Consider the following 14,490-nt stretch of genomic DNA (forward strand, 5'->3'; position numbering starts at 1 on the left):
ATCTTGGCCGGTGCTTCGGGGATTTGCTGCTGACTCTTATAGTGGTTAAACATGAGATATAATTCATTTTGGGTACATAAAACGGGCAATCTTTGGTCTTATTAATCTATTACTTGTTCCTGAACAAATCTTTGAGCTATGTATAATTTAATTTTAAGGCTATATTTAACTTACATCCTCTATAGCATAGAATACCGGCTACAACTAGACAGGAAATATCAAACGAAGACACTGCACGTCAAACCTGATCCCACCACAGATCTCATTGTTTCACCCTCTTTTCTTCTGCTTCCAGAGTCTAAAGGTTGTCTTCAGGGAGCCTTTACCCGCACAGAGCCAGCCGAGCAGCAGCCCTCCACCTCAGCTGGTCTCCATGTACCACCATCTGGAGTCCGTCATCAACACTGCATGCTACAACCTCTGGACGGGCCTGCTGTGAACGTGTGCAGACCTCTGCGAGCGGCCCCGTGTGTGTCTTTCAGTGTCTGAAATCTGTTTGTGCAAAGATTCAGCTTCGAGCCGCCTCCCGCTCGCAGACTAAGTGCATTTCGTGTGTGTGTGCTGCGTCGGCCAGGTTGCATCCATCTAAGCAATTAAATTGCCAACAGGAAAACAGCTAAATGGGCTGCCCTGTTGATTTGAGAGCGGTTAACTGGGAGGGGTGTAGTGGCTTGTGAGACTGCGCTGGTTTGCCAAAGCCACACTGTCCTTCTGTAGTCTTAGTGTTCATTTGTGCTGCTCTCCTCTCAGATGCTGATAGGAAACTTATGTCTCTGTAGCCCGTGCACATTCGATTCGGTTTACAAGTCTTAAGTTTTCATCCGCGCTCTTCAAGAACCACCTGTTGCTGCAGGTTGCCCCATAATGCATTACTTTGTGCAACATAATTGTCTTTACTGCCCTTTTATCATCCCAAAAGTGCCTTTATGCCTTTATTTTATCTTATGAAGTTGAGCTATTATATTCATCTTTTAAGAAGAATCTCTTGAAGGTTGCATGGTCTTCATGTACATTCATCATCAAGGGCGGCGTAACGATTAGTCCTACTAACGAGACGACACTAGACGTGCAAAGATCATGGGAAACCTTTGACACGCTTTTCACATGCGGGAAACTAAACGTACCGGGACGATTCAACTCCCATAATGACAAAAACTGAAGAATAAAATGTGTTTTACTGTTTTTTCTTGAAGGACACTGGACATTTTTGGAAGAAAGATTTATTAAAAAGTTAGAGCATTAATTAGGATTTGAAATGTCTGAGAATGTTGTAATTTGTACATTATGTAAATAGAGGTGGATTTGTACAAAAAAAAAACGCTTGACAATAAATCTTAAATTAAAACATCTGAAGTGTTCATGTCCAATGCCATTTCATAGCTATTGACAGCCATGCACAAGTGAAATATTAAAAAATAAAACAATTGAAAATGGGAGTCTGTTTTAAGCTGTAGAAAATTACAATCTTGGCATTTTAATACACGCTGCCCTTTTAGAATATGGAGGAATTAAATTGGTCCTCGGTTGTGACTGTTCCAGTATCTTGTGACCCAGTCCAGACCCGCTTCCGTGGACCCTGGAGAATCACATTTACAAATGTGAATTACCAAGAATTACATTTCTCTCTATACTCTTTTCAACTTTAGACTTGTTGAACAGCATTTATTGTAAAGTGTTCAATCCCAGTGGTTGCAAGAATGTAAGTTCAGGACCAACAAAAATATCACATCAGAATCTTTTTGTTTAATGATGTACAGCAGGGGTGTCCAAACTCGGTCCTGGAGGGCCACTGTCCTGCAGAGTTTAACTCCAATTTGCCTCAACACATCTGTCTGGAAGTTTCTAGTATGCCTAATAAGACCTTGATTAACTAATTCCGGTGTTTAATTGGGGTTGGAGCTAAACCCTGCAGGACATGAGCAGGATTGGCCACCCCTGATGTACAGTATAAGAAAGGATTTTAAGCTGTTTTTGTGCAACATTATTTTCTTCAATCTTAAAGGTATAGTTCACCCAAAAATGAAAATTTGATGTTTATCTGCTTACCCCCAGGGCATCTGAAATGTAGGTGACTTTGTTTCTTCAGTAGAACACAAATGATGATTTTTACCTCCAACCGTTGCAGTCTGTCAGTCGTAAAATGCATGTCAATGGTAACAAAATCCATGAGAGCAAAAAAACATGCACAGACAAATCCCTGAAAACCCTGCGGCTCTTGACGACACATTGATGTCCTAAGACACGAAATGATTGGTTTGTGCGAGAAACCGAACAGTATATCATTTTTTACCTCTAATACACCACTATGTCCAACTGCCTTGAGCGCGCACACGGCATCCGGTGCGTGAGGTGTGTACGCACTCTGGCGTAGTTTAAACATGCCTGAAGTACAACAGTTGTTATACAAATGGAAGTAAACCACTAAAAAACATGGTTTTACTACATCAAATCTTCATTTTATTTTGTTATTTTTCGTAAGGGCATCTTTACAAATCAAAAGGACACATACAAAGATCTTGTTCACATACCTCAGTTGGATGTGGAAAAACCATAGGCACAGCTGATTAGTCGTACGTGATCCTCTCCTGGGTATGTAAAATCATTGGGAAAAATGATCGCTGCAGACCCTCAACAACTTTAGTATGTTAATGGGTGTTTTGATATCCAGCCAAAGAGCGATCAACCATAACTTCAGGCATGCAGGCTCAGAAGTTGGGAATACGTGGAAAGTCACCACTCTCAAATGAGTTCGCGCAAGAGAACATAATCTTTTAATTTTAAGTCGGTTTGAACAATCCGGATAAGCGCAAGTAAGTACCATTTTGATTAGCTGTCGTACCTATAATGTTTGTGCACTGTGTATCTGGATGCCGCGTGCGCGCTCAAGGCAGTTGGACATAGTGGTGTATTAGAGGTAAAAAATGATATAAATACTGTTCGGTTTCTCATACAAACCGATCGTTTCGTGTCTTAGGACATCCATGTGTCGTCACGAGCCGCAGGGTTTAATTTGGATTTGTCTGTGCATGTTTTTTTGACTCTTACAGATGAAATTCCCATTGACATGAATTATAAGACTGACAGACTGCAACGGTTGGAGTTAAAAATCATCATTTGTGTTCTACTGAAGAAACAAAGTCACCTACATCTTGGATGCCCAGGGGGTAAGCAGATAAACAATTTTCATTTTTGGGTGAACCATCCGTTTAAACATTCATGGAGAAACATGAGTAATTTCAGTCCTCATAAACTGGCATTAAGCCAAGTGACTTTCCTTTACTCACCCTGAGGTTTGTATTCGCAGCCGATGTAATCCTGATAGTCCAGCTCCTCCAGCAGTTTAAAGAGGTATGAGAAACTGAGCTCTCCGTCGCTGTCCGGCTCATGGCGGTCAGGAACTTGAGCGATCTGGATGTGACCTGTGACAGCAGTAAAGCTGTGAGGAGTCAATTGACAGATTTTCCTCTGCAATTCATGGCTGTTTCTTGCCTATAGCTAACTGAAACTAAAATTAAAACCGTAAAAAAATTACATTACTTGAAATAAACTAAAACTTAAACATGACTAAAACAACAAAGTTACTAAAAATGTAACCAAAATTAAAATGAAAACAGAAAATATAAAAATAAAATCTTATTCAAAATATTAACAAAAAGTTCCATGGTTCTCATGGAATGCCAATAAAGAACTTTTGTTCTTAAAGGCCAATTTACACCGTGCCCACAGACACTTTGTCGGGTTTTGTCAGATCAGTGTGTTACCCATGTCAGAGTCTGCTGGCATCTGTCAGAGCTTGTTTTCACCAATTGTACATGTTGAATCAGCGTTAGAATGTCTAAAAGTGATGTGCCGTAATCTGCTGACTGTCGGTGTTGGTCTGCAAAGGGTTAGTTCACCCAAAAATTAAAATTCTGTCTTTAATTACTCACCCTCATGTCGTTCCACACCCGTAAGACCTTTGTTCATCTTCGGAACACAAATTAAGATATTTTTGATCAAATCTGATGGCTCAGGGAGGCCTGCATTGAAAGCAAGTTAATTTAGACTTTCAAACGCCCAGAAAGATACTAAAAACATTTAAAACAGTTCATGTGACTACAGTGGTTCAACCTTAATGTTATGACGAGAATACTTTTTGTGAGCCAAAAAAAACAAAATAACTTTATTCGTCAATATCTAGTGATGGGTGATTTCAAAACACTGCTTCATGAAGCTTCACAAATCTTTTGTTTTGAATCAGTGGTTTGGAGCGTGTAGCAAACTGCCAAAGTCACATGAACCATTGAAATTTCGAAGCACTTATGACATAACGAAGCCTCGTTTACTGAAATCACGTGACTTTGGCAGTTTGAGATCGTTTGATACACACTCCGAACCACTGATTCGAAACAAAATATTCGTAAAGCTTTGAAGCTTCATGAAGCAGTGTTTTGAAATCGCCCATCATTAATTATTGTTAAATAAAGTCATTATTTTGGTTTTTTTGGCGCACAAAAAGTATTCTCGTCGCTTCATAACATTAATGTTGAACCACTGTAGTCACATGAACGGTTTTAAATAAATCTTTAGTGCTTTTCTGGGCGTTTGAAAGTCTAAATGATATTGCTCTCAATGGAGGCCTCACTGCGCCATTGGATTTTATCAAAAATAACTGAATTTGTGAACAAAGGTCTTATGGGTGTGGAACGACATTAGGGTGAGTAATTAATGACAGAATTTTTATTTTTTGGGTGAACTAACCCTTTAAGAGTATAAGATAAGCTCTGATTTCAAGCTGACTTGTAAGAGTCCCACATTTACCTGTCATTGGTAAGTATTTGCGTATATTTTGCGTTAAGTTGCCATCCATGATCTGCCAGTGGTAGATATCCTGCAAAAAGAGAGAGTGACAGTGTTGTGTAATCTGAAGTCATACATCTGCTTCTAACTGGTGTTGTTCTAGATTGCGGTTGATCATCTTCGCTGTGGGTTTTATGTTCCCTCAGACGGAGCTGAGCTGGTGACAGAGGGCCATTGAGAAACACACTCAAGTCCTTCTTTCACCGTCTGGAAACAAACACAGCAGCTGCCTAATGCACCGGCATCCCTCCGGCGAGTCCCTCGACAAACTCCCCTCATATGATTTATTCAGCCCAGGAATCAAAAAGCGCTGAAAGTGATTTTATTATCCTGGAAAGGACAGCATGTGCAGTGCAGCCGCTCCGTAATAAGATAAGTGAAAATGACTTCACATGATGCTCATATCTCACTGCTGCTACAAACACAACACGAATTAAAGTAAAATGCGGAACAGGACAGTTTGAAAGAGCAGATAACTAGATTCTAACAGAAAACGTGAGTGGGTTTCACTATGTGGTTGCTGAGGTTTTTGTGTGGTTTTTTTTTTTAGTGGATGACTTTTTTTTCACAGAAAACGGAAAACTTTTTATTAGTTTTGGCCATTTACATAACAGCGTTTTGGAAGCCTGAAAATGAAAAAAAAAATTTTCCCATGTATTTTCCATTTTTAGTTACATCTCTGTTGTTTAAACATTACCCTAAATCTCACAATTCTGAGTTTTTATCTGATCTCAGATATAAACTCGCAATTGAAAGAATTGTGACATGATTTTTTTTTTTCTGTGATGTAACAAGCTTCCATAGTTTCTAGGGTAAAAATTATAATGTAAAAAAAAATTACAAATATCTTTAAAGTTTTGCCTCTTTGTCGCCATCTCTGTTTGAAACCTGCAATTGCAGTTATTTGCAGAATTATAATCTTTAGGTGGGTTGTGTATCGGCACGGCTCCTCAGCGCGGATGAATCTAATGTTTTCTGTCAGTCACCGCATCGGTGTGGATCGGGTGTGCCTCATACGTCCTGAAAAGTGAAGCTGTGGGCTCTTTGATCGCCCCCTGGAGGCTGGATGCAGTACAGGTCATAAACCCCGCCCTCTCAATGCAGACGAATGAGACTTAAGTTAAAAAATAAAAATAAATTATGCTTCAAATAAAATTTTCCAAAAGACGGTTTTGGTCATTTAAGGTAGTTGTTATCACGCTGATTTATATTCAATTGTTCGTTTTTGTGATAAGTTTGATTTTAGCTAGCAATTTGGTGCTATAGAAACGGGGCGTGTCGTCGTGACTCACAGTTGATTGACAGCTTCTCTGAGGACTGTCGGGGCTTCGAGGGGAGATTGAAGATAAATAAATAACTATTAATTTTCAATTTCTGTGTTATATTACACACCGACAAAATGAGCTGTTCAGCAGTAAACTGTACTAACTGACCTACAGGATCTGAAGGATATCTGAGCTTTTCTCGGTAACGTTAAATGTGCGCTTCATAAGCTAATTAATAAACGTTATTAGTTAAGATAACACACCTACCATTAGCCATGACGGGGAAAAAAGCAGGTGATCTTTATCTGGCAGTTACTAATTATTTTTATGGGTATAAAATAATAATTAGCAGGATAAAACTAATGATAGCCTACTCTAATTAATTATAGAGCACTGTCTACAACAATCGATCTCCTGTAATGTTAGTTTAACCCTTTATTTAAAATGGCAGGACCGTTTCTGACATTTTAGAGTTGTTTCTAGTGGCATATTATATTGAGTTTATCTACTGAATTTGCTGTTACAAAAAAATATTGTTCTAGAAACAGAATAGCCTATTATTTTATAGGTAGAAATTTAAATTGTGTATAATTTATATAGCCTATTTAAAATATACCAATGATGACGCAGTCGTCTGGGCGGAAGTTTGATACCGCGACTCCACCTCCGGGCTTCACTGACGATTCTTTCTGCGCATGCCCAGGCTCCAAACTTTTTTTTTTAACGTTTTTGCGTAACATGTCAGCGCCCATTGGCGTCCGTTTTGGCTTCAGTTCAATACAATGGAAGGAAGCGGCGTCACGTCGTCCATCTTTTTTTTACAGTCTACGGTGTGGATACTGTACTTCGGAATCACAGATTCTATAAGAATTTTCACCGGACAAGAATTTTTACCAAATCTGTCACTTTTTTTCTGAACAACTGAGAAAAAAAAAGCATTACAATAAATAGCGCTGCCAACGGTGATTAAATCTAACGATCGCTTAGCTCATATCACATCAAACCATGCAAATTATTATTGTTATACTTCCTTCTCAAACTGTTAATGTTAACAACATCAGCATTGCATGACTGTGTATTTAGTGTGTATTAAGAGTTACCTGTAGATTTCAATTTCTGTACAGTCTAATCTCTAACATTAATTTGTCATACCATACAATCCGCCATCAAAATGATAAGTTTAATTATTCAGATGCAGTGAGAAAAGGCTATAAATGGCTATAAATCCGTTACATGTGATTTAGCCTAGATTTAGCATCACAGATGTGACGTAATGACATAAAGATGAATGGCTGCATGCTCGAATTTCCCACAGAAAACCCACAAGTACCACCTGAATTAGAAAACATTACAAGCTTGCTGTTGTGAATCGGGCTAAGGTGCGGAGATAGTTTTGAACACTGGTTATGTACTTGCTCAAAAATTGATTTTAACCAAAAAAAACAAAAAAAACAAAACGAACTGCAGCTTTAAGTTAAAATTAATATGAATATATAAGACTTAAATCAGTTCAATGTTTAGAATCACCTTCACTCATTTTCATTTTCAATGATCCTGAAAAAAGTACAAATATTTGATGTCTCTCAATTTAAGATGCATGAACAAAAGCTGCATGAATAATGATAAAATAAAAAACCTTGACTTTAGGGAAAAATTCAAATGTAGTGCAGAATGTGTTCCGCTCACCATCTGCATCCTGATGCTGGGATGACTGACTCTCTGTAGAATCACTGCAGCTACGGGACGTGATGATAAAGACAAAAACACATGCGTAAATAATCTGGACACAAAATACACAATCATCCTTAGGGGGAAAACCTTCTTACCTTGGTTTGGGGAGTCGAGGAAATATCGTGGATCTGTTATTCTGGTGTTGATTGGCTCAATCAATCCAAGAATTCCTTCCTGTGCAGCGAAGAACAACACAAAAGAAAGAGCCACAGCTGATGATTTCTAATTTAACATGTTTTAAAATATAATTTATTCCTGTGATCAAAGCTGAATTTTCAGCATCATTACTCCAGTCTTCAGTGTCACACGATCCTTCAGCAATCATTCTAATATGCTGAATTGCTGCTTAAGAAACATTTCTGATTATTATCAATGTTGAAAACAGTTGTGCTGCTTCACATTTTTGTGAAACTTTAACATTTAACACATAACATAGCCTACTGTATCAAAATACTCTAGCCAAGCCACTGTTGTCATCGTGAAACGTAGAGAAAACTCTATAAAGAAAACTTCACAGAAAATGCCCTGAACTTCTACAGTGGAATATAAACACAAATTCTGGCCCTCTGCCATGCGACACATTATGATGCAGAAAGGGGGCGGAGGTCACCTTTGAGAGGACACCTGCAGCATGTTTCAGGTTCTGCACAAAGGTGTCCTCCATCTCCATGGAAACGGCAGAGCGGTCCGCCCCCGCAGGCACCCTCCCAGCCATCAAGTGGATCCTGAAGAGAAACATTAGCATGAGTTACTCTCAGCAGAGGTAAAACGCGGTAAAACATCCTCAGCTGATCACCTACTGCGTACGTCTCAAGATCTCCTGCAAAATCGCAGCTGATTGAGAAAACAAGGTTCCCGTGGAGGATGTGAATGTGTTAGATAAGACATTTAGACATGTGGGGCAGTGCTGCATAGACGCAAGCCCCCAGAGAGATGATTTCAGCAGATCTGATGATATTTTAGTGAGTAACAGCGTGAACCTTCATGTCTAGACGCTCTGTTTCCCATTCTATCAGTTTCAGTAGGCTGTTTTTTGTTTACATAATGTAAAGGGAACTTAGAATGGTCTACTGTGAATATAAATCAGGTCATTGAAATGATGCATCCCTGTTATAGTTGCATTATGCATTTTGTGTCCTAACCAGACACCAAGCAACAACTAATAAAAGTGATCTCTTTCATGTAAATCCAACACTTCAATTTGTTCATTGTATGTATTTCTGCAGCATCAGGACTAGTATCCCGGCACAAACTGAACTGCCATAGCGCTGCCGTGATGGTCATTTTTGTAGGCCAACCAGGATGTTAGCGTTACCCGGCTTCCCTCGACAAAAACCCAATAGGATTTTTCCATTGGCTTTTGGATTCTTGCAGAGAATAAACTCTGACCAACAAACATTTGATTCTTAAACATTTTGTTCTTCATGATAATCTTCACAAATGAACACAACATTTATGAATTTTAAAGAAGTACAGAAGTAAAAAGATAAACGAATATAACGAACTACACCACGTTCACATGAATTCAACATCACCATCACTAAGCTTCTGATAACTCTTTCAGTCTTTATTTAAAGGGGGGTCTAATGCTATTTCATGCATTTTGACTTATTTACATTGTTAAAGAGTTGCATTCTCATGCTAAACATGGCCAAAGTTTCAAAACACGAGTTGGACGTATGACAGAGTATTTCTGTGACAAATACACTCTTTCCGGATTCGGAAAGTTTTTTTTTTTTTTTTTTCGAGTATGGCCCTGTATCATGTCATTAAGGGCGGAATTCCTTGTATGGGCACCAATGTTAATTTCGTGAACGAAAACTATGACAAATTTTTTTTTTTTTTTTCCATGACTAATGCTGCATTCCAGGCAAGTTTTTGAGCCCGTAAGTCACAACTTCAAATCACGACTCACGACTTTGTAGCATTCCAGGAAAGTTATGCCAAACTGCGTAAAAGTGTAAACAAACCAACATGGCGGACTGTACGGGGCTAATGCTCATTAATAATTATTTCTGTCGCCAAAGGTGCTTACTCCTTGCTTATTTGAGGGAAACAGAGGAGGAAAATGGCACATAAGGCAAAAGAAGCTGTTATACTTTTATTTTACCGTGCACTTGCATAAACACCGCATCAGTAGGGGCTGCCATTCTTGTTTCTCGGGCTATGTGACGTCAGAACCCATAACTAGGAGTACATCGATCTAGTACGAGTTCACAGGTGGGAAGTCACGGCTTTGACTGCTGTTCCAGTGCACTTTCACGGGTAGAAGGTTGGAAAAAACACGGGTTACGGGTTGCCTGGAACGCAGCATAAGACTAGACGACGAGAGACGACAACAATGTCATTAAATGATAACTGTGAATAAATCAACACATGCAATATCATTGATGAAAAAAGACGAGACTGAAATGTGGCTAAAAGACTAAAAACTTTACCAAAATCACTCTTTTGAAATCACTTTTAATTTTTGTCGAATAAAGGAGACAAAACATTACAGACTGTTTTTACGAGCGTTCATGCTTACGGTTGCCAGATTTCCAGAATTTAAACCCCTAATCATAGCCTTTCTGTTAAAAGAACACGTTTTACTTAATCTTTGCAACCTGGCAACCACGCACACATGCTCTCTCTACACTGAGGAACAGGGTGATCTGGAAACACAGACAAGCAAGCTGGAGCTCAGTGATTTTCATTTGAGATTTTCTACTTAAATAAAAGTGTCATTCAGTCGGTGTATATTGCGCTGCTCGTTTGCTGACTAAATCTGCAACCAAATTGTAGGCTGATATCCAGCAGTGGCTCTCAAACTGATGTACGCGAACAAAATGCGGAGCTCATTTAATTCTACTCCACCTAAAAATAACATTAGAACTGGGCATGTATTTATAGCAGGTAAAATGCCGTAAATACATGACATTTAGTCAAATTTCCTCATCTTTCGTGGTCAAAACTGACTGCATCCACACCAGCAAATCGCACTACATTAGTGCTGTTCTCGACAATATACAACTTTGTAAAAGTGTGGATTTAGCACTACTAGCATTGAAGAACAAATATAGACAAAGACTGTATAGAGATTTAAGATTAAAACTCTCTTCGATTAAAAAACATACCCTTCTGTGAGTTGTTTTGTGACATTGATTTTATACAACAGTTCAACAAACAAAAGGGTAATATAAGTGATGTACATTTTAAACAGTATGCTATTGTCAGTATTTTTGCTCTATTTTGCAACGAAAGCCACAGCAGAACTGCAGCGCACAAGCTGTGTTTCGTGAACGAATCAGCAGCTTTGAACGAATTGTCAATGATTCAATGACCCATTCATAAATACAGCCACTTGCTTTGATACTGAAAGCATGAACCCAAGTTTGGTTCATGTCCCATTCGATTACATGGAGAGGGCGGGGTTAATGACCTGTACTACAGCCAGCCAACAGGGGGCGAAATGTTACGGCTTCACTTTTCAGGACTTGTGCGGCACACTTCTTTCAGGCATTTAAACAAAAACCCATTCAAAAAACCCATTCAAAAAACCCACTGATTTCAGGACGATGGAACCAGAAGTGCTAAAAAACCTAAACTCATCTCTGGGTTTTGCCCTACAAAAATGTCATCCCCACAGCACTCTATTGGACTAAAATCCTACTCTTCAAACATCAACACAGTGTAAGACTCACACTAGTACCTTCTGCAGTCCAGTGCTTTGGCGAACCGCACCGCCAGATCCAAACCTTGCCTGAATTCCTGCTCTCTTCCAGGAACAGCACCCAATCCCAAATCTCCTGCATTTAAATCTCCTGGAGGACAAAATGACAACAAATAACACATGATATTCATCATGACATTTCAAGCCATTATGACATTATCAGTGAGATTTTAAATGCCAAGCTTTCTATCAGCATTGGGAACATGATCCTCCAGAAATGTTTGCAGCATATCACTTTACAATTTTCTAACTTTTCTTTATGACTGTATGTATGAATTAATTTTGATTCCTGGACAAAAAGCCCTTTTTGTCCAAGTCACTTTGATGTACAAAATGGTGGAGGATATAGAAGTTAAAGGGTTAGTTCACCCAAAAATGAAAATTCTGTCATTAATTGCTCACCCTCATGTTGTTCCACACCTGTAAGACCTTCGTTAATCTTCGGAACACAAATCAAGATAATTTATTTGAAATCCAATGGCTCAGTGAGGCCTTTATAGGGAGCAATGACACTTCCTCTCTCAAGATCCATAAAGGTACTAAAAACATATTTAAATCGGTTCATGTGAGTACAGTGGTTCAATATTAATATTATAAAGTGACGAGAATGTTTTTTGAGCACCAAAAAAAACAAAATAACGATTTATTTAGTGATGGCCGATTTCAAAACACTGCTTCAGGAAGCATCAGAGCACAAATGAATCAGTGTATCGAATCTGCTGTTCGGAGCGCCAAAGTCACGTGATTTCAGCCGTTGGCAGTTTGACACGCGATCTGAATCATGATTCGATATGCTGATTCATTTTGCTCCGAATCTTCCTGAAGCAGTGTTTTGAAATCGGCCATCACTAAATAAGTCGTTATTTTGTTTTGTTTTTGGCGCACCAAAAATATTCTCGTTGCTTTATAATATTAATATTGAACCACTGTACTCACATGAACCAATTTAAATATGTTTTTAGTACCTTTATGGATCTTGAGAGAGGAAGTGTCATTGCTCCCTATGGAGGCCTCAAGGAGCCATTGGATTTCAATTAAAATATCTTAATTCGTGTTCCGAAGATTAACGAAGGTTTTACGGGTGTGGAACAGCATAAGGGTAAGTAATAAATGACAGAATTTTCATTTTTTGGTGAACTAACCATTTAAAACCTAATGATAGATTGCACACTTAAGACTGAAATTATCTAAACAGTTTGCATGAGGTCTGCATTTTAAAGCTGAATTAAGAAAACAAGGAGGAATTTAAATAGTGTTAAATGGTGAGTTAGTGTGGTGCAACAAGTCTTACATCAGAACAGAAACTTGGGTAAAGTTGGTTTTATATTCGCACATTCGGACATCCGTATTCAATAGCCTTGTTAATCACACTACATTGGACATTCAGTGGACATTCACAAGTAAATATGCCATTAAAACAATACTTGCCTATTTTGATCGACTGTGAAAAATGTTGTAAGTTGACAATCGTTGGTTGTCAATATCATGTCGCTGCTTAAAATTCGCAAATATTAATTTATTGCACATTTATTGGAAAGTCTGAATTTATCAGAAGTCCGAATGTGCGAATATAAAACCAACTTTACCCAAGTAGAGCAGAATTGCATCAGATCAGTGTAACCGGTACATGCTTCCCCCATGAGTTGAGAAAGGTCGGATCTATTCCATTAAGCAGTTCTATCTGCATATGAAGCACCATTATGTCTGTGACCAATGAACTGAAAGTTATTTTATTCCCGTCTGTGACAAGCACCCTTCAGAGACCTTTAACTGTGAGCTGACAGGTTAGAGAACACGTCTCATTATATCACTGCAACTGCAGTTTCCCCCTATCGCTTTAATAAAGAATCTATCTATCTATCTATCTGTCTATCTGTCTGTCTGTATTTACATATGTCACTCATTCACTATGTCTTACCCGGGGGTGTGTTTATGAGTGCAAATTCGAGTCCAGTTTCATCCTTCACTGCTTTTAACTCTTTCAGGTCAGCGCTGTAGATCCACGCCGCCTCGACCGCTCGGAACCCCGCACGCGCAGCAGCACGCATCCTCTGCGTGAACTCCGGCAATTCCGTGAAGAGCCATGAAATATTGGCACAAAACTTTAACGGGGCCATTGTCTGCAGCAGGACAAACACATACAGCTGTTTGGGAGACAGACAGCAAAACTAATAACTAACTGAATGATCAAGGTCCAGCGCTTATTGATCAACACGCGCTGCTCAGTGTTTACATCCTCAGCGTTCAGCTGACTGCACACGTGTCTCTCTGCGCGCATGCGCACTGACGCTGAGGCTCTCGGTAATGTTTACCCAATTTTTATTTAATATTACACATAATTAAATATAGTTTATGTTTCCCAACAATGTGTGTTTTATGTTATTATTAATAATTATGTTATAATTATTAAGGTTGTTACTGGTGCTAATTGTCACAATTTTACTCATTTCTTAGGGAAGGTTTGACTAAAAAAGCCATTAAGCAAGGAAAAGTTTTAACTCAACCAATAGTGGTGCATGTTGTTATTAGAGGCATTTTAGCAAGAAAAAAAAACGGAAAAGAAGTTTACAATTGTGTAATGGCTCTGACTTATTGTTACTGAGATAGAGCGCGTGACAACTTCCAACAATTTCCAGTCATTTCGACTTAAAATCAATTTGTCCAGGTTTTGCATTTTACATACGAAATTTTCACATTTAGGAACATCTTTGTCTTCTTTCAGCAATATTGCTGCTGTATGTCTTTAAAAGTCATTACGTTTGAATTCCAAGGCTGAGATAAAAAAAAAAAAAAAAAATCATAGAATCACTTGAATGTGAGATACAGAAAGAAACGGTGGTGCTGAATGTTCCCCTTTGAGGATGATAACAGTGAGCAATGACGGAAGCGCTGAAAGTGCAAATTTATGCTTTCTGCTTGGCTGGCGTATATGCCTCATGCATG

At 38.7% G+C, this 14,490-nt stretch overlaps 2 protein-coding genes across 20 annotated transcripts in view; one reads left to right on the forward strand and one right to left on the reverse strand.

Annotated features, from left to right (window-relative positions):
* Positions 1–1,347, forward strand: part of LOC125274089 (KICSTOR complex protein SZT2-like) — a 111,675-nt gene extending 110,328 nt beyond the window's left edge. For all 18 annotated transcript variants that reach the window (XM_048200157.1, XM_048200162.1, XM_048200168.1 and 15 more), the window contains one exon: positions 296–1,347. In XM_048200157.1, coding sequence (XP_048056114.1) covers positions 296–439 — 144 coding nt within the window. In that variant the 3' untranslated portion in view covers positions 440–1,347. The remainder of the gene's footprint in view (positions 1–295) is intronic.
* On the reverse strand, positions 1,205–13,833 carry hyi (hydroxypyruvate isomerase). Of its 2 annotated transcripts, none has more exons than XM_048200177.1 (8): positions 13,466–13,833; positions 11,527–11,638; positions 8,446–8,560; positions 7,931–8,009; positions 7,791–7,840; positions 4,801–4,870; positions 3,285–3,436; positions 1,205–1,576 (listed from the first exon to the last, which is right to left on the reverse strand). In XM_048200177.1, exons 1-8 carry the CDS (start codon positions 13,662–13,664, stop codon positions 1,493–1,495), a joined length of 861 nt encoding a protein of 286 aa, XP_048056134.1. In that variant the 5' UTR covers positions 13,665–13,833; the 3' UTR covers positions 1,205–1,492. The 2 variants fall into 2 exon arrangements, with proteins under 2 accessions (XP_048056134.1, XP_048056135.1); XM_048200178.1 differs by having other exon boundaries at positions 3,285–3,419; positions 13,466–13,832.
* Positions 13,834–14,490: the final 657 nt, after the last annotated feature.

Source organism: Megalobrama amblycephala, linkage group LG8 (genome assembly GCF_018812025.1).
Source record: "Megalobrama amblycephala isolate DHTTF-2021 linkage group LG8, ASM1881202v1, whole genome shotgun sequence".
In the NCBI taxonomy this organism is placed as follows: Eukaryota; Metazoa; Chordata; class Actinopteri; order Cypriniformes; family Xenocyprididae; genus Megalobrama; species Megalobrama amblycephala.

Coding starts and splice junctions, on each gene's coding strand:
- hyi (XM_048200177.1), bottom strand. CDS start 13,664: ATGGCCCCGTTAAAGTTTTGTGCCAATATTTCATGGCTCTTCACGGAA. Junction 11,639..13,465: donor ACTCATAAACACACCCCCGG/GTAAGACATAGT, acceptor TTTGTCCTCCAG/GAGATTTAAATGCAGGAGAT. Junction 3,437..4,800: donor CAAATACTTACCAATGACAG/GTAAATGTGGGA, acceptor GACTCCTCACAG/CTTTACTGCTGTCACAGGTC.